General features: G+C 37.3%; 2 protein-coding genes across 2 annotated transcripts; both read left to right on the forward strand.

Moving 5' to 3' along the window:
• The first annotated feature begins 6,715 nt into the window (after positions 1 to 6,715).
• Positions 6,716 to 8,404, forward strand: LOC122303387 (UPF0481 protein At3g47200-like). The gene is made up of 2 exons (XM_043115159.1): positions 6,716 to 6,810; positions 6,912 to 8,404. The coding sequence occupies exons 1-2, from the start codon at positions 6,741 to 6,743 to the stop codon at positions 8,219 to 8,221; spliced, it is 1,380 nt and encodes a 459-aa protein (XP_042971093.1). The 5' UTR covers positions 6,716 to 6,740; the 3' UTR covers positions 8,222 to 8,404.
• Positions 8,405 to 17,455: 9,051 nt separating this feature from the next.
• Positions 17,456 to 19,016, forward strand: LOC122303385 (UPF0481 protein At3g47200-like). The gene is made up of 2 exons (XM_043115157.1): positions 17,456 to 17,492; positions 17,647 to 19,016. Exon 2 carries the CDS (start codon positions 17,676 to 17,678, stop codon positions 18,945 to 18,947), a length of 1,272 nt encoding a protein of 423 aa, XP_042971091.1. The 5' UTR covers positions 17,456 to 17,492; positions 17,647 to 17,675; the 3' UTR covers positions 18,948 to 19,016.
• The last annotated feature ends 1,813 nt before the right edge of the window (positions 19,017 to 20,829 follow it).

Below are 20,829 nucleotides of genomic sequence, written 5' to 3' on the forward strand. Positions count from 1 at the left end.
CTGCATCCTCGGGCTCAGCCTCCTCCTCCTCCTCCTTGAACTCTGCACCAAAAGCTACGGAACCAAAAATGGTACCGCAGGTAAGTAAACCCAAATACCACCAGATAAAAACACATAGAACTCAAACAACATGGATGCAAGAAAAACCAATGCACATGCCCCGCAAAACTACATTTTTTCCACGCACGCCAAAAACCCATTTGGCAAAATAAAAACATAATCTTAAAACCCACGCCTCGCCATTATCCCAGATAATGGCCCAAACCACCATTTTCCCAGAAAATGGATCAAAAGCCTCAAAACCAAAACTCGTCATTTTCCCAGAAAATTGCCCGCATCCGAAAACCATAAAAACAAACCGGTTATGCATGCACCATGATCTCTCCTAGGGATCATCCGCACACCCTGGTTCCGTGCCGCACCGCAGGTAACGACTACGCGTGTGACACCTAAACGAGCGATACCCAGACTCGCGCCCCGCGCGTACCTGGCCAGGCCATCCTCTAGCCCTTGCCAGCGAAGGGCCACAGAGTCGGTGAGTAGAGCGATGCCCAGACTCGCGCCCTGCGCGTACCTGGCCGGGCCATCCTCTAGCCCCGCTCCCGTCGTCGCCCAGCGACAACTCAGGGGACATCACTCAGTATTATCCACTCCCGAGTGACCAGAGGAGCTCCACCGAGATAATAACCCATCCCGGCTTGGGCTCGTGAGACACACGCACCCGAAAATCCAATCACGCCAGCAAAACAGGGTTTCTCAAATAAAATAAAATACACGTGCATGCACCATGCAAATGCAATTTTCAATGCACAAAACAAACAACCAACCATAAAACAATAAATCAAGCAACTCCGTCCTCCATCCACCCGACCCCCGAACTCATCGGACTCAGTCCGGAATCAACCAACCAGCAGATTAATTAATTGAAAGAGCAATATATATTTAAATCTGAAAATAGGGTTTGGAAAATACTTACAGCGCTATATGGCAATTTTAGAAAACACGAGGCGTTGTAAACGGCGGCGAAAAAGCAACGTCACAGTGAAAATTCACTGTGGCCGTGGGTTGTGAAAAACTCACTTTTGAACGGGGACAAACTAGGGCTTGGGATTGATAGGGAATGGTCTAGGGGTGGTTGTGAAGCTATTGGAAGTGGTGGTTGGCCGTGGGTGGCGGCGGAATCGCCGGAAAGAGGCCGGATTTCTAAAAAAGGAAAGCTAGCTCGTGGGAGCTGTTCCGGTCGTCGTTGGAGGCCGGAAATGGGTGGGTTAGGACGGCAAGGGACCGGTGATGAAGTGGTGAAGAAATGGTGGTCGGAGGTGGAGCGACGGCGGCGGATCGGAGCAAAATCCGTGCAGCCTTTGGAGAGCTTTTCCGGCCAAACGGCCGGCCGGATGGGGGTGGAAATCGGTGGGGTGGTGCGCCGGAGGGAGACGAAGAGAATGGTGCCGGCGGTGAGCCACACGGTGGCCGGACGGCGGTACACCGGGGGTAAGAAGTTCCGACGTGAGGGAGAGAGAAGAGAGAGAGAAACCGGGGGGGTGCTTGAGCGGGAAGAAAGAAAAGAAAAAAAAAAGAAAAGAAAGAAAAAAGAAAAAGAAAGGAAAAAGAAAGAAGGAAAAAGAAAAAAGAAAAAGGAAAAAGAAGAGAAAAAGGAAAAGAGATGTAGGGAAAAGATGAGGTCCAATCCTCATTCCGGGAAACGAAACTAAACCACCAAAAAGAGATTAAAACCCACAAAACAACTAAAAGAAATAAAACACAACATCAATTAAATTAAAACAATTTTAAAACGTAAATAAATTAAAATAAATAAATAAAATATTAATTAAAATAAAAACAATTATTTCAGCGAAAATACACTCAAAAGCGGGTCATCACATACAATATCTCAGATTAACTGATGTAACAAAACTCCTCTTGACTTGACTCATTCAGGATATAACAGCCCAACAGAGTATCGTACGTATAGCCTAAATCAACTTTGTACAAGTGGTTGAGTTTAAGCTTGATCCCCAAAAGAACACATTTTTTTTTTTTTATATGAAAATACTCTCAAAATTATTTAGGTACAATTATCTTTTATTCTCTCTACCAATTTTACTCTGTACTGTATAGATAGACAACACCACACTCAAAAATAGAAAATTGACACTAGACGGACGTCACATTCTTTTCAAAAAGTTCAACCAATCAAAATAAAAAGGGAGTAGACTTTAATCTTGCAACTAGCCGGGCAATAAATACAAAATAGAATTAAGGCAGCCTTAAGCAATAAATCTCACAACGTCTAAGAACTTGAAAGATTAAAACCGCTGGAGAGAATTTATCTAATTCTACGAAACGTTGAAGACCATAAATGGTATGAATGAGCAATGCTATATATAGTCGTGAAATTGTAAATATCATACAATTATTTTGAAAAAAAATGAGATCTATGATTAAAAAGTTAGTTTTTTTTTTTTTTTTTTTTCATGTGGATCCTATATTAATTTATTTTTTTCAAAGCAACTACACGCCATTTGCACAACCACGACTGCAAATATCATTTCTCTTGTATGAATACATAAATTCCAAAAATGAATGTTCATGCGTATAATAAGTCTTTCTCCAACGGTAAAACAAATGCTTGAAATAAAAACATGTTGTAAAAGTTTTCTTCAAGAATTCAATAAGAAAAAAAAAAAAAACTGAAGAAAATTAAAGCTTAATGACAAAAGGAACGGTAATGATAAAACGTTAATAATAAATATTATTTATTAAAAAATACCAACACCATCTTTAGAAATTATCTCATATTAATTAGTTTTGAACAATGTTACCCGAATTGCAAAGCTAGGTTCACTTCCTATGCCGTGCTCCTAGACAATCTCATTAACACTACTACGGATGTGGACGTACTTTGCGACAACCATATTATTGCTGACTGGTTGAATCCAGAAGATGCAGTCCAGTTCTTTAACAAGCTTTACCACAATTCTTATGTAAAGGAAAACTATTACCTATGACTAGGTTGCTCGATCAGATGGCGTGCAGTGCTTTGTTCACAACTATTTCAACAATCGATGGCCGGCTATTCTTTCGATGCTGGTTGTTTTTGCGTCATTGATCCTCACCTTGTTACAAGTGTACATGATATTTACCATAAAACAAGCTAGCTAGAGGTCTTGTAACTTGTAACTCAATTCGTCAGGCTTGTTATACAACTCGTCCCTCCAAATTAAATTTCCTTTTCAATGTGAAATATTACAATAAGACAAGAGTAGTTGTTTATTTATTTATTTATTTCTAGACAAGCGATTAAACCCCTACTCAAGCATTGCATCACTTGAGAAAGTTCATGATCCACAACCTCCATGACGTACAGTCCAATACACACAGCATTGGACTTCATTTCTTTTTCTTAACGTTTTCAGTCAAGATTTTTATGATAGGGCCTAATACTCTAATACTAGATCTGAGACTACATCAAATCTAAGTTGCATGGGGACTAATCTCATGTCTCTCGCATAATGGCAGCTAGTTAATTAATAGAAACGGATAATTGAGATTAGATTAGTAATGTTAGATATATTTGATATTTATGAGTTGTGTAAGTATTATATATATTTTTTTTAAAGAAGAATGAGATCCAATATAAAAAAAATTAATTTTTTTATAATTAATTTTTTTTTTCAAAATAAATATACAGTATTTACATACTCTATAACTACAAATATTATTTCTCAAGAGATTAAGAAAAGATGCATAGTAGAGAAAACTCTAAAAAAAATTTATTAATACTAAAATTTAAAATTTTGAGAATATTTTTTCAAAAAAGAAGAATTTAAATTATTGCTTGAAAATTAAATGTGTAACTAAACAAAATCTTGCTAAAAAATTGCCCAAAATCGAACTCATAATCACTTCCAAAAACGAAACATTTTTCTAAAATAACAAAGATGAACATAAATATATGGTTTGGAAAAAAAAAAAATACTTATACTCCTCTAAGATTTCCGATGAAGATTCACCATTTCTCATTTTCTTGTCATATTTGCAAATTTTTTGTTTTTTTAAATAGTCAACGCTCTCAATAGAGTGGCGGACCTAGCTTATGTCTAAGGGGGCCATGACCCTTTAAAGTTTTACCCAAAAAATTTACACTTCCACTACAAGAATAAAGCCTTTTTTCAGCAATTAAAAGTTTGATGGAAATAAAATTGTTGCAAAAAACCTTTATTTGCAATAATTTAAAGATTGATGCAAAGTTTTTTACATCAAAATTCAAAATTAGTCTTTTGCAACAATGTTTCACTTTTTACGACAGTTGCAGTTTGCTGCAATATTAAAAATGGTACTTCCGGCTCATTTTTTACTTGTTGCAACAAAATAATCGCTGTAATAAAAAAAAAAATACTTTTGCAGCTATGTAAATTTCGACCCAAAAAGAACGTTTTCTTATACTCACTTTTTCCCACTTTTTTCTCACTTTTTCCCACTTTTTTCTCTCCCCTTTCCCTTCCCCCCCCCCCCCCCCCCCCCCCGCGGTGAGTCTGTGACTTTCTTCTTCGTCGATCTGCAGAAATTTTCCTCTCTCGGCTTCTCGATCTCCCTCATCTTCTGCTGATCGATCTCGCTCAATCTCCTCACCGTATTAAACGCCGCCGTCGACCCACCGATGCCGTCCACCTCCTCAGTCACTGGTTCCTCTCACGCGGCTTCTCTCTGTCCCAGGTAATCTCCCTCTCTCTTCACCCACAAACCCACAAATCTCTGCCTTCCTCCACGGCGCAGCTCCACCGCCACCCCCATGCTCCACCTCCAGCTACGACAGTTGCAGAGCCCCGATCCAAGCTCTCTGTCTCTCTCCCCGTTGATCTACTCTCCCCCACACGGATCTGGCTCAAGCCGTGTGTACAAGCCACGCAGCTGCCTTCCTCCACGACGCAGCTCCACCGCCTCCCCTTCAATGCCGCCCACAAACCCAGAAACCCAGTAGAACTTGGGGTTGACGGGCTGCCGATGTGCAGCGGCTTGATATATTGTGCCAAATAAATTCCGTTCTTAGTAGAACTTGTGCCAAATAAATTTAAAAAGTCGTTGAGAAACCTGATATATTGCAGCGGCTTCCCATCAATATTGCAACGTTACTAATCGACCCAAGAACGGAACTGCAACGATTAGAAATGGTACTCCTCCACGGCAGTTGCAGCGGACATGCTCTGTTTTTCGCATCAGTAGAAAACGATGGAAAACCTCTGTTTTCCCAACGATTCACGTCCATAGCTGAGTTCCCTTAGTTGCAACGAAACTAAGGCGTCCAACGTGCGACCAACCCAGAATAGTTGGTACAATCCAACTGCTGCGATTTATAGGATGAATTCCGAAGGATGCTATTGCTGAAACAGGGCAATTTTGTTGTAGTGTTCTCATATGTTCTTTAAAATTTTTTAAAATCTCAATATATTTAGAAATATATTTTTTCAATTTTTTTTATAGTCTCGAAATTTTGTATAATTTTTATATTATATTTATTTTCAAGGATGTAGCCTCACCAAAATTAAATTAAAATTAAGTTTAGGAAAAATAATAAACTTATTAATATAGATCTCCAAGTTTTGTTTTTTGTTATACAATATTAGACTTCTTAATATGGAATCCAGAGTGAAAATATAAGAAAAATTATTTAAAGTTGATAATTTACATGAAAAATAGTTGAGAGGTTTTATCCTCTAGATCACTTCATTGAGTAAAAAAAAAAATTATTTAAGGTCTCAATTATAACATTATATGCTTAATGTGACACGAAAATATCCAGATTTTGTATGAAACTTGATAAATTAACTTACAAACTAGAATTAAAGATGACATTTTAAAAGATTACTTGATAGTTTCTATGAAGAAAATAAATTCTAAATATTTCATTATAAAAATAATAATGGATTAATATTATTTTATGAAACATTATCGTTATAAATTTAAACCGTATATTAAGTTGCGTTTTTTAAAATTTTATTTCTATATACATGTAACAAATTATTGAGATAGAATTTTATATATAATTATATTTTATGGTTTTTAGTTCTTTTTAAAATTATATAAACATGTCACACAATAGAAAAGGAGCGGGTCTACGCCCACCGCTCCCAGCTCCCAGCGCCAGCCACCCTTAATTCTAATTAATTTTTTTTTTCCTTTTTCTTACATCTATGCTTTAACACTTTTAAATATTTTTTAAAAAAATTATAATATTATTAAAAAACGCTTTCTCAATCATTAAATAAAAAAAATTAGCCTATTGTAAAAGTTCTTAGTTCCGCCACTGTATCAATGTACGTAAATATTGGATCCAAATACCCTATTTGATCAGTTTGAATTTGCATTATTTTCTGGGGTCATTTTACTTTACGATATTTTTCCACAACAAATTATAGCTGAAGCGTACATGCATGACGATGCCAAAAGTTCAAAGAACGGAGTGTTTTTTATATAAAGTAATAGAAAACCGTCGGAGATTTTAGGAATATAAATCTTTTTTTTTGTTTTTAATTTTTTATTCTGCAAAAGCTGAAAAACTTATCCTCGCTGTCCAGATGCCGAGTAGATCAATATAAAATAGTTCAATTTATTGACTTTTCCTTTTAAATCCACGAAGCAAAGAATAAAGTATTCTGGAATTCGTTATTTTTTTGGTACTTTTAGCATTATAAAACAACAGAGGAGGCAACATTAATGGTCGTCGAGGCGAAAGTGTTAAGATGAGTGTAATTCTTCCAATACATGGTTTGTTGAAGGAAGCGTTGCCTGCATGCGGGGGGCGCGTGATCGGTGAGGGTGATTTCTAGTACCTTTTTTTTTTTTTTTTCTTTTTATATCTCTTTTGTTTAATTTGTTCTCTTTCATGTCCTGCATGGCTTCTTTTTCTACAGAATTGGAAGAAACAGATCAACCAAAAAATATAGCATCAATCGATGATTATGAAGATAGCGTTACAGCTTCTATAGTAGCTACAATATCCCAAGATCTGACAATGCCTCCCAAGCCTTCCATCTTCAGAACCCCTACCATACTCTCCAGGCATAATCCACAAGCTTACATTCCTGGTGCATTTTCCTTTGGCCCTCTTCATCATAAAAATCCAAATATTTCATACTTGGAACGAACAGAAAAAATCAAAGAGAGGTATCTGAAAAGCCTTATCTCTAGGTTACACTCTCCTGAGACAATGCCAAGGGAACTTGTGAGATCCATCGCATCCGTAGAGAGAGAAGCTCGTAAATGTTATGCAGGACCAATCGATTGCACCCCAGGTGAGTTTGTAAGAATTTTGATAACCGATGGTTGCTTCATCATTGAGTTGTTCCGCAAGCATACTTATACTGACCTTAGAGACAGAGATGATCCAATTTTTACAATGGCTTGCATGCTTCAATTTCTCTACAATGACTTGATGTTGCTGGAAAACCAAGTACCTTGGATGGTACTTGAGCGTTTGTTTGCCATGACCATGGAATGTGATAGACCCCAAAAGCAGCTTGTGCAACTCGTAAAAGATTTTTTTTCTCACTTTTTGTCATCCAAAATGCCTCCTCCTGTGGTCTTGAATGATCTCTGGATCGGAGACATCGAGCATATTCTCGATCTGCTTAGAAAATGGTTGATTTTATCAATCAAAGAAGATGAATACATAAACAAATCGGCATGGCAACCTATGCCTTCCGCCACGAGCCTAGTCGAGGCTGGCATCAAATTTAAAAGGGGCAAGTCCAACATGAGCATCCTGAGCATAAACTTTAACGATGGTGTCCTTGAGATCCCTCCCTTACTAATTCAAGAAACGACAGAAACCGTCTTTCGTAATCTTATCGCTTTTGAACAGTGTTACCCCAAATGTGAAGCTAAGTTCACTTCATATGCGGTACTCCTAGACAACCTCATTAGCACTTCGAAAGATATCAACATACTTTGCAAGAACAACATTCTTGATAGCTGGTTGAACCCAGAGGATGCAGTCCAGTTTTTTCGCAAGCTTTATCACAATACTTATGTCAAGGAATACCATTACCTACATATTTGCCAGAAAGTGAATGAATATTGCCAACGTCGTTGCCCTAGATGGCGTGCAGCTTTGGTGAGCAATTATTTCTTCACTCCATGGGCTGGTACTTCGACAGTGGCTGCTGCTGTGCTGTTGCTGCTCACATTGGTACAAACTGTGTTCACCGTAATAAAAAAATAGTCTTGCAGTCAGACTTGTAACTTAATTGTTATACAACTCGTCCCTACAATAAACTTCTTTTCATTGCTTTGTACAAAAAGGCTAGTGTTTATTATTATTTTTTTCTTTGTTTTTTTTTTTTTTCACAGGCATGCAAGAGTGTTGCTTGCTGTACGTGCAGTTTGTATTTTTTTTTTAATGGATTTTAATTTATTTTCAATAATGCTGTAATATTTTTTTGTTACATTTTTTTTTCATTTTTATTAAGCTTTTGTCATTTTTAATATTTTCCACGTGGCAACCACTTATAATTGTCTGCATCTCGGCCCTAGGGAAGCTTTTAAAAAACCAAGGAGTACTTAACGCTCAAGTTTCAACTACAAAACTAGCTAGAAAGCCACTTATGCCTTAGAGCAATGACATCAGCCTCTTCAAATGCTGTTTTTTTTTTTTTTTTTTATCAAAATTTAAAGGGTTTATCTTTAAAATCACTGCATTGAATTCGGTATACGTATAAATCTCCAACTTTGAGCTACAGTATATTTAAGTTCATCTCCATATTTTTTTGATAAGTAAAAGTTGGGCGTTATAAGACAAGGCACCATTATTATATTGATATGTCATCCACGGAATCGGGTCTTTGTGGAGTACTCATCTCCATATTTGAAGGCTCTTTATTCATCTCTATAATCATTATTTTATTTACTAAGATTATTGTTTCTCAACTTTTAGCTACAGTATATTTAAGTTGAAAAATAATAATTTAAGTATCAAATTAAATTATTAATTAATATATAATTAGTGTAATTGTAAAATATAAAAAAAATAAATTAAAATATTATTATTATTAAAAAATAATATTATATTATTATTTTGACTAATCTAATAATTAATCTAATATGGAGTTATGGCTATCAAGGTTTTAAATTTATAAAAAATATATAATTTTTATCAAATTTTAGAGATGATTTTTATGAAATTAATGACAATATTGCTTTTATGATAGCCATATTGGCCCACCCTAGCGGCCCAGGTCCGGTTTCTATAAAAAGCAAAATGTTTTAATATATTTTTATAAAAAAAATGATAAATTATATTTTGTCATGATCTCCAATTATGGAGCTATGTGAAGAAAAAATAATTAATAATTAATGTCTTATGGGTATCATTTTACGTTTATTTAGAAGGAAATTTGCTTGTAATCGATGCATGGAGAATTTACTGACTTTGGTGTGTAAAATGGGCAATCCCAGATGGTCTCATAAGAGTTCATCTCAAGATTAGATCTAACTTTTTTAACCGAGTCATCTTCCCCATAGCTACGTGGAGAATTTGTTTGATCTTATGTCAAACTTCATTCTTCTCTATTTTTTTTTTTTTTTGTCTTCCATTCAAGCCTGGCATCTACTAACCCATAAGTTCCACCTAATTGGAGAAGGGATGATAGTGCCCAGTTGTGAGTGCTTCTGAGCTTTTTGATACCATAGCATAACCCTTTCATTCCACCCCTGATTCTCCGTACATTTCATCCCCAACTAGGTTCCAAAATGATTTCAAACACAGCTGGCAAGCCAGCTACCCAGTACAAAGAACTTGGTCTAAGGATTCTATTGCAAGAGTACTTTGGCAGCAGTCACACTTGGACGTACGCTAGGTGTATATGACAATTTTGGATGTTTGTATCAAAAGGAAGCCCTTTATGAAAGCACTTCCACATGAGGATAGAAATATTGCTTGGAATACACGTATTCCATACCCACTTGCTCCAACTCATTTGTTGCTCATGGTTCCTAATGAAGTCCCCGGCTGTTGAGTATTAAGGAACCACCTTCCAAAACAGATGACAGCAAGATTAAGTCAACAGATGACACAGCTCGATTCCATTCCATGATTAGGGGAATTGTATTCATTCCCTTCTTTCCATTTATGTAAGGATTGTAATTATAGCTATACGCTAGTTTTTCCTATAATTATGCCAATTCCTGTAATTACTCTAGGACACAAGTTTTGTAATTGTTATAAACTGCTATATATATAAAATTCCTCTCGACAGCAATTGCATGAGATTTTCCATCATGTGAGTATTGTTTTATGGTAATCAGAACCAAACTGTGACCTCTATCTTTTTTTTTTTTTTTTTTCGCTCGATCCCATGGCCTCACTCAATACTCCTACTACCCTTGCAAGCATCCATAGTCTGGTTACAGTCAAGCTCGCTAAAGATAACTATCTCCTTTGGAAAACACAAATTTTCCTCTACTTGCATGGCCAACGTTTGTTTGGATATATTGATGGAACCATATCTACCCCCTCACCAACCATACCCGACCCCGAAACAGCCACCTCCACCTCTGCCCCCACAGAAATTCTTAATCCAAAATTTACCTCCTGGTATGACCAAGACCAGGTTGTTCTCAATACCTTAGTCTCCTCTCTGTCCAAGGGCATATTGGCTCAGATGGTAGGTCTCTCAACTTCTAGAGAAGTTTGGGTTTTCCTTGAGAAAATGTTCTCATCCATTTCTTCGACTCGAGCAATTCAGACTCGTCAATTCTTGGCTCTCACCAAGAAGGGGAAAATATGTCCATCTCTGACTCTTTTCAGAAAATGAAGTCATATTCCAACACCCTTGCTGCCATTGGCCAGCCCTTACAAAGTCACAAGTTTCTACCTACTTTCTTGGAGGCCTCGACACATCATATGATGCCATTGTGACTTCTATTTCAACTCAAGTCGACAAAATGACTTTCGAAGAGATGTTTAACCTTCTTCTCAGCTTTGAATTACACCTAAAGCAACAACAATATGCTCTTGATTCCACAGTAGGTTTGGTAAATGTGGCAACCCGGAATGATCAACACAATCGTGGTAGAAAATCCAAACAAAACCAACGCTCTTCATAGCCTCAACAATCTTACAGCAATCCCAACTCTAGAAGCAGAAGTCGTGGTGGACATGGGCGAGGTAGTTCACATCAGAGTAATCCATCCAACTCGAGACCATCTTGCCAAGTGTGTGGCAAAACTGGTCACACTGCCATACAGTGTTACTATCGCTTCGATCATGCGTACCAAGGTGCCCCTCCAACCATGACAACCTACATGACCTCGCCCTCATCAACTCCGGACGCAAACTAGTACCCTGATACTGGCTCAACAAATCATCTCACAAATGATTTACAGAACCTCAACTTACATTCGGAGCCATACCATGAAGGTGTGTTGAAATCAACCCAAGTGTGCTCACCCACCACCACCCACCAATTGTTAGGCCACCCACTCTCACCCAAGTCAGAAATTGCTGCACCGATTGAAGACTTCCTCTTGGTCAATAAGTGTGGGAGTCTTGTCTCTCATGACTTCTCCTATAAAAGGAGATCATTTGCTGAAAATTAAATCATCCTCACTACGGTGAGAGATCAAGGCAGAGGGCTGAGCGAAATTTGGGTTCTGGGGAAACCCAGAATAGAGGCCATTTGAGAGAGATAGAGAGTTGTTCATGAGTGTTTGTAAATTTGTACAAACATATTGAAAATATTGATTTTCCGCTTCAGTGGACGTAGGCAAGTTGCCGAACCACTTAAATATTGTCTCTCTATCGTCTTGTGTGATTTTTGGACAGGCCGGAGGCATAACAATTGGTATCAGAGCTTTGGTTTCGTACTGTCCAGAAAAATCAAGTTGATCAAAATCAAATTTTGACCATATAGTGATGTTCCTCGCATCAAGATGAATCAGTTGCCGCAAATGGCATCAAAAACAGATGCCGGAGGAGCCCGTACGCGCCCTTAGAAGTTAGAGAGTGCACAGACGCACCTAAATTGCGTCAGAGGAAGAAGACGAGTGGGAGACACGCGCCCACGCGCCCCCACTCGCGTCTGGAGGAAGAAGACGCGTGGGATACACTCTCCCAATCGCCCCCACGCTCAGGCACGCGCTCCCACGCGCTACTGTAGCAGAGGGCTGATCTGAACTGTCCAAAAGTTGCAGATCGATTTTGGGCTAGATCTAAGCCATTCGGAGTTTGATTTCAACGATAAAATAGTGATTTCTAACTATTTGGATCATTTCGAACTCATCTGTACGGTTAGAATATTGAGATTCACCATCGGTACTTTTGATCTGAACCGTCCATCAGTTGTAGATCATGTTGGGCTAGATCTAAGCCATTTGGAGTCCGATTTCAACGATCAAATAGTGATTTTTAACTATTTGGATCATTCCAGACTCATTCCGGAATGTGGAGATTCACCATCGGTACTGTCGATCTGAACTGTCGATGAGTTGCAGATCATTTTGGGCTAGATCTACGCCCGTTGGAGTGCCATCGCGATGATCAAATAGTGGTGACAAACTATTTGGATCATTCTGGATTCATACGTACGGTGGGAATGTTGAGATTCACCATCGGTACATTCGATCTGAACTGTCGATGAGTTGCGGATCATTTTGGGCTAGATCTACTCCAGTTGGAGTGCCATCGCGATGATCAAATAGTGGTGACAAACTATTTGGATCATTCCGGACTCATCCATACGGTGGGAATATTGAGATTCGCCATCGGTACATTCGATCTGAACTGTCGATGTGTTGCATATCATTTTGGGCTAGATCTACGCCAGTTAGAGTCTAATTGCGATGATCAAATGGTGATGTCAAACTATTTGGATCATTTCGGACTCATTCGTACAGTGAGAATGTTGAGATTCGCCATCGGTATTGTCGATCTGAACTGTCGATGTGTTGCAGATCATTCTGGGCTAGATCTACGCCAGTTAGAGTTTAATTACGATGATCAAATAGTGTTGACAAACTATTTGGATCATTCGGAACTCATCCGTATGGTGGGAATGTTGAGATTCGCCATCGGTACTAATGATCTGGATCGTTCATACTTCAGATCGGTTTTGGGCTTGATCGTAGCCAGTTGGAGTCATGACGGACTCATTTGCTGTGGACTTGATCGTAGCCAGTTGGAGTCGTGACGAACTCATTTGCTGTGGGCTTGATCGTAGCCAGTTGGAGTCGAGATAGATTCAGTTCGTTTGGGCTTGATTTAAGCCAGTTGAGATCGTGAAGTTTGATGAGCAAACTTCAGATCATTGGACGATGCTGATTAACTTGTTATATCAGCAGGTTTTGGCAGTCATACAACTCATGGAGCATAATGTTATTGGGAGGAGAACAACAACGGATCTCATTGGGGCTTTCTTTGAAAAGCCAGTTGCAAATAACAAAGTGCAGATGAAGAAACAGTTCAATTTCAGAGAATGCAGAAGGTACTATTGTTGCCCAATAGCATTTGGCGTTGTGGTCAAAAGGTTGGGAGGTCATGAGAATGGCTATGAGTAATTCTGCAAAGAAGTTGAAGTTGAAGTTTCTCAATGTAAGAGATCTTATCCTAGGTGAGGAGGTGCTCAAAAGAGATTCTGGCAAGATCTCGAGTTGTTGGTCCTGAATGTTGATAGTAAGGGCAGAGGCAAGTCAAAATCTGGACAACAGATGACTTGCTAGAAATTGTGGCAAGACAGGCTACAAGATACAGCTAAAATCAAGAGAAAATTGAGAATGATGCTGTGAATATGGTGACTGAAGAAATACATGGCGTTGCATTTCTTGCAGTGCACAATGCTGTTAAAGACAGCTTGAAGACAACAGTCATTCAGGTGTGTTTTCTCAAAAGAGTGTGGAAGGTCACAAATGATTTATTGGTCTTGGCTTGTGGTAATGGTCGTGTGAATTAGATAAGAACATGAAGAAATCTCCCTAGACCACGACATGAAGCAAATGTGTGAGAGATGGGAACAAAACGTCAGATATTCCATGGATATCTACACCTAAAGTTGATGATCACATGGCTGCCAAGACGATCAGACTTCCATGGTGGTTACTACCTTAAATTGTATCCTGCTGAATGAAGGTAGTGAACTACGGTATGAAGAAAAATTTTGCAAGAAAGGAGATTATGCAAGTTAGAGACTGCACACAAGATGGGCATATCGACTGAAGATAGCAGCAGGATGATGAGTCAGTCAGATCAAAGAATGAGACCTCAGCAACAGTTTCTCTGATATGTGTCAAGGTCCGTGCGAGACCATTGATTTCCAGTGCAGTGGGAGATGTGTTGCCCTATATATAGATGTGTTGATTAAGGGCACTGTACGTGATAAACTAAAGTTATACATCACTTTAGTTAGTTTTCTGACTTGAAGATATGAGCTGTAAAATTGTAAAAATGATAAGGGATCATGCTAGAGATAGAGACTAGCATGTTGAGAACCAGTCTCCAAGTTGGAGATTGGTGTGATTGTAGGATTATGGAGCCTTGTTTGAAAGTTGTAAAGGTACTAGGCAGATTGTTCGCTCGGATGTGGCTCGAGTGAAGCTCAGTTCGCTCAAGGTGTGCATGGGTGCGGACTCATGGACTCGAGCGAAAGAAGAATCTTAGAGAGTTGAGATTGTGCAGTAAAGCACTTGTAAATTTCCTCTGAAGAAAATCCCTTGCAAGCTTCGTGGATGTAGACAATGCGAATGCATTTGAAGATGCATTTGGAGAGGCGTTTGGACATCTATTTCAAGACGTACCTACAGATGCATTTGATAGCGGAAATCTCTCATGGCTAACAAGCATTCCAATGAGGGAATGCAATCATTTGAAGAATGAATCAGTTTGCAAGCAGTCTGGTATGGCACACTTGGGTGGAGGGGGTGATTGTTGAAATCAACCCAAGTGTGCTCACCCACCACCACCCACCAATTGTTAGGCCACCCACTCTCACCCAAGTCAGAAATTGCTACACCGATTGAAGGCTTCCTCTTGGTCAATAAGTGTGGGAGTCTTGTCTCTCATGACTTCTCCTATAAAAGGAGATCATTTGCTGAAGATTAAATCATCCTCACTGCGGTGAGAGATCAAGGCAGAGGGTTGGACAAAATTTGGGTTCTGGGGAAACCCAGAACAGAGGCCATTTGAGAGAGATAGAGAGTTGTTCATGAGTGTTTGTAAAATTATACAAACATATTGAAAATATTGATTTTTCGCTTCAGTGGACGTAGGCAAGTTGCCGAACCACTTAAATATTGTCTCTCTATCGTCTTGTGTGATTTTTAGACAGGCTGGAGGCATAACAAGGTGATCAAATCCACATCGGCGATGTGGCAGACTTGCCTATAAAGAATATTGGCTCTGCCATTATATCAACTCCCACTCACTCTTTCACTTTATCTCAATTATTACATGTACCACAGATTAAAAAGAATTTGATACCTGTGAGTCAATTTATGAGTGAAAATAATGTTTATATTGAGTTTCACCCATCTTTTTTTTTGTCTTTTTTGGGTGAAGGAAACCATGGGGAGATTTCTAATGCGTGGCAAAACTAAAGAAGGCCTCTACCCTTTCCCTCCATCAACTACACCACCAACATCTCACCAATCCTTCCTCTCTCAACGCACTCCTCTTGATGTCTGGCATTGTCGGATGGGCCATCCATCTTATCAAATTGTTTAGCAACTCGTCTCCAAGTTCTCTCTATCACTCTCATCAAATAAAATAGCGGGTGTGTGTTCTGCTTGTCAATAAGGAAAGAGTCATCGTCTTCCATTTTCTCATTCAAAGTTGATTTCCCATCCTCCTCTTGAATTAATTTTCTTTGATGTTTGGGGTCCCTCCCCTATTATGTCAACCAATGGAAATAAATATTATGTCTCATATTGTTTTATTGAGATAGAAAAGTTTCCATCAGAAGAAGTTTCCATGCATGTATGTCTGCTCCATCTCTAATCCATTTTGTCTTTTCCAGTAAAGATGATGATACTATTTCTACTGGTAGGAGATCCTGGAGGAGTTGTAAGTTCTAACTCAATTCATCAGACTTGTACGTTATACAACTCGTCCCTCCAAATTAAATTTTCCTTTCCATGTGAATTACAAAAAGACAAGTTGTTTATTTATTTATAGAAAATGATATAGCTATCGAGAGTTGGGTCTTGGTATTTTTTTTTTTAATTTAGTGATTAAGAATGTATTTTTTAATAATATTATAAATTTAAATATAGAAAAAATTCTTTAAGAAAAAAAGAAGATTTGACCTTTTCGAAACCCAGGTGGGTATGGCACCATTATTTATTTATTTATCCTTAGCGAATAGGTGAAACTTATATATAGGTAAAACTTATTCATTATCAATATATATCTTTCTTATAATCTCATTATATGATTTTAAATAATAAATTTATAAATAAAATATAATAAATAACTTTTAATTATTATTTAATATCACGTTATAAAATAATGAAAAAAATAGATGAGGGCTGTCGTGTACCTGTTCCTGCGTCCACAACCTCCATGACGTAAGGCCCAATATTGCCCGCAGCATTGCACTTTCTTTTCAGTCCAGAATTTTTTCATAAGGGCGTAATTATACTCTATTACTACATCTGAGACTACATCAAATCTAAGTTCGGGACTAATATGTCTAAACGGGTAATTGAGATTAAAATAAAGTTAGATCGATATAGTCTAGGGACAAGTATAGCGCATTTAAAAAAAAAAAAAAGGATTAAAATTTTTAATTAAAAAATTAGTTTTTTAATGAAAATTTTATATTTATTTATTTTTAAAAAAATAAGTACTGTATAAAAGTTGGCACTCTATATTTACAGATATAATTTCTCTTAAGATTAAGAAAAGACGCAGAATAGAAAGAATTCTGAAAAATATTAATTATTACTAAAATTGAAAATTTTGAGAACTTTTAAAAAATAAATAAATAAATAAATTATTGTCTGAAAATTAAATACGTAATTAAACAAAAATCATGTCAAAAGTTTAACCAAAATTGAAATCATAATCACTATTTTAAATAAAATATTTTTTAAGATGACAAAAATGAATGTAAATATGAACTTGTAGTTCAGCTCCGATCCAATGAATTAGATTCACCGTTTCTTGTGATATTTGCTTAAATTTACTCTTTTAAAATAGTTAAACGCTATGAATATAAATTCTTGATCCGGATATCCCATATTATATATGAATTGAGTACTTTACATCATTCTCTGGGGCCATATTTTACTTTTTATTAATTGAAACTGCAAAAGCTGAAAAATCTATCCTCGCTGTCCAGATCATGATGAGTAGATCAATCAATAGTTCAATTTATTGACTACTTTTCCTTTTAAACCTACGAAGCAAAGAATAAAATCTTCTGGAATTCGTTATCTTTTGGTACTTTTAGCATTTTAAAACAACAGAGGAGGCAACGGTAATGATCGCGCGTCGAGGACAAAGGGTGAGTGCAATTCTTCCAATACATGGTTTGTTCAAGGAAGCGTTGCCCTGGATGCGGGGGCGTGCTCGGTTTCTAGTACTATTATTTTTTTTTTCTTTTTAAAATTCTTTTGTTTAATTTGTTCTCTTTCATGTCCTGGCTTCTTTTTCTGCAGAATTAGAAGAAACAGATCAACCAAAAAATATGGCATCAATCGATGAAGATAGCGTTACAGCTTCTATAGTAGCTACAATATCCCAAGATCTGACAATGCCTCCCAAGCCTTCCATCTTCAGAACCCCTACCATACTCTCCAGGCATAATCCACAAGCTTACATTCCTGGTGCATTTTCCTTTGGCCCTCTTCATCATAAAAATCCAAATATTTCATACTTGGAACGAACAGAAAAAATCAAAGAGAGGTATCTGAAAAGCCTTATCTCTAGGTTACACTCTCCTGAGACAATGCCAAGGGAACTTGTGAGATCCATCGCATCCGTAGAGAGAGAAGCTCGTAAATGTTATGCAGGACCAATCGATTGCACCCCAGGTGAGTTTGTAAGAATTTTGATAACCGATGGTTGCTTCATCATTGAGTTGTTCCGCAAGTATACTTATACTGACCTTAGAGACAGAGATGATCCAATTTTTACAATGGCTTGCATGCTTCAATTTCTCTACAATGACTTGATATTGTTGGAAAACCAAGTACCTTGGATGGTACTTGAGCGTTTGTTTGCAATGACGGAACGTGGTAGACCAAAAAGGCGGCTTGTGCAACTTGCAACAGATTTTTTTTCTAACTTTTTGTCATCCACAATGCCTCCTCCTGAGGTCGTGAATGATCTCCAGATCGAAGACATCGAGCATATCCTCGACCTGCTTAGAAAATGGTTGATTTTATCAATCGAAGAAGACGAATACATAAACAAATCGGCATGGCAACTCATTCCTTCCGCCACGAGCCTAGTCGAGGCTGGCATCAAATTTAAAAGGGGCAAACCCAACATGAGCATCCTGAGCATAAACTTTAACGATGGTGTCCTTGAGATCCCTCCTTTACTAATTCAAGAGACGACAGAAACCGTCTATCGAAATCTTATCGCTTTTGAACAGTGTTACCCCAAATGCGAAGCTAGGTTCACTTCATATGCAGTACTCCTCGACAACCTCATTAGCACTTCCAAGGATATCAACATTCTTTGCAAGAACAACATTCTTGATAGCTGGTTGAACCCAGAGGATGCAGTCCACTTTTTTCGCAAGCTTTACCACAATACTTATGTCAAGGAATACCATTACCTACATATTTGCCAGAAAGTGAATGAATATTGCAAACTTAGTTGGCCTAGATGGCGTGCAGCTTTGGTGAGCAATTATTTCTTCACTCCATGGGCTGGTACTTCGACAGTGGCTGCTGCTGTGCTGTTGTTGCTCACATTAGTACAAACTGTGTTCACCGTAATAAAAAAATAGTCTTGCAGTCAGACTTGTAACTTAATTGTTATACAACTCGTCCCTACATTAATCTTCTTTTCATTGTTACGTACAAAGTGCATGGCTAGTGTTTATTAATTTTTTTTCTTTGTTTTTTTTTTTTTTTTCTCACAGGCATGCAAGAGTGTTGCATGCTGTACGTACAGTCTGTATTTTTTATGGATTTTAATTTATTTTCGATAACGCTGTAATTTTTTTTTTTTTGGTTACATTTTTTTTTTCATATTTAATATTTTCCACGGGGCAAACACTTATAATTGTCTGCATCTCGCCCTAGGGAAGCTTTTAAAAAACCAAGGAGTACTTATGCCTTAGAGCAATGACATCAACCTCTTCAAATGCTGCTTTTCATCAAAATTTAAAGGGTTTATCTTTAAAATCACTGCATTGGATTCGATATACATATAAATCTCTGACTTTGAGCTACAGTATATTTAATTTGATCTCCATATTTGAAGACTCTTTGTGCATCTCTATAATCATTATTTTATTTACTTAGATTATTGTTTCTCAACTTTGAGCTACGTACAGTATATTTAAGTGGGAAAACAATAATTTAAATATCAAATTAAATTATTAATTAACATATTATTAGTGTAATTGCAAATTATTGCTGACTGGTTGAACCCAGAAGATGCAGTCCAGTTCTTTAACAAGCTTTACCACAATTCTTATATCAAGGAAAACTATTTCCTAAGAGTACTTTGCCGGGATGTGAATAAATATTGCCAACCCGCGCAGGTTATGCCCAGATGGCGTGCAGTGCTTTGTTCGCAACTATTTCAACAATCCATGGCCGGCTATTCTTTCGATGCTGGTTGTTTTTGCGTCATTGATCCTCTCCTTGTTACAACTGTACATGATATTTACCATAAAACAAGCTAGCTAGAGGTCTTGTAACTTGTAACTCAATTCGTCAGACTTGTTATACAACTCGTCCCTCCAAATTAAATTCCTTTTCAATGTGAAATAGAAATATTACAATAAGACAAGAGTAGTTGTTTATTTATTTATTTCTAGACAAGCGATTAAACCCCTACTCAAGCTTTGCATCACTTGAGAAAGTTCATGATCCACAACCTCCATGACGCACAGTCCAATACACACAGCATTGGACTTCATTTCTTTTTCTTTTCAGTCAAGATTTTTATGATAGGGCCTAATACTCTAATACTAGCTAGATCCGAGACTACATCAAATATTCTAAGTTGCATGGGGACTATCTGTCTCCAGCATAATGGCAGCTAGTTAATTAATAGAAATGGATAACTGAGATTAGATTAGAAATTAAATATGTAACTAAACAAAAATCTTGCTTAAAAATTGCCCAAAATTGAAATTATAATCACTTCCAAAACTTTAAATGAAACATTTTCTAAGAAAATAAAGATGAAAATAAATATATGATTAGAAAAAAAATACTTATACTGCTCTAAGATTTTCAATGAAGATTCACCATTTCTCATTTTCTTGTCATATTTGCACAATTTGTTTTAAATGGTTCAATGCTATCAATGCAGTGGCGGACCTAACTTACGTCTAAGCCGCCCCCCCCCCCCCCCCCCCCCCCCCCCCCCCCCGGCGAAGTTTTTAAAATATTCAAAATTTATCCTATATTTTATTTATAATTCTATAAATATAGCAAATGGCCCTCCAAAAAAAATTACACTCTTCATATTTTCTTTAAAATTTTCTAAAATCTCAATATATTTAGAAATTTCTTTCTCCAAATTTTTTTTTTTCTTATAGTTTCAAAATTTTGTATAATTTTTATATTATATTTATTTTCAAGAATGTGGCCTCACCAAAATTAAATTAAAATTAAGTTTAGGAAAAATAATAAACTTTTTAATATGAATGT

The sequence above is a fragment of the Carya illinoinensis genome, chromosome 3 (genome assembly GCF_018687715.1).
Source record: "Carya illinoinensis cultivar Pawnee chromosome 3, C.illinoinensisPawnee_v1, whole genome shotgun sequence".
NCBI classification, from domain to species: domain Eukaryota; kingdom Viridiplantae; phylum Streptophyta; class Magnoliopsida; order Fagales; family Juglandaceae; genus Carya; species Carya illinoinensis.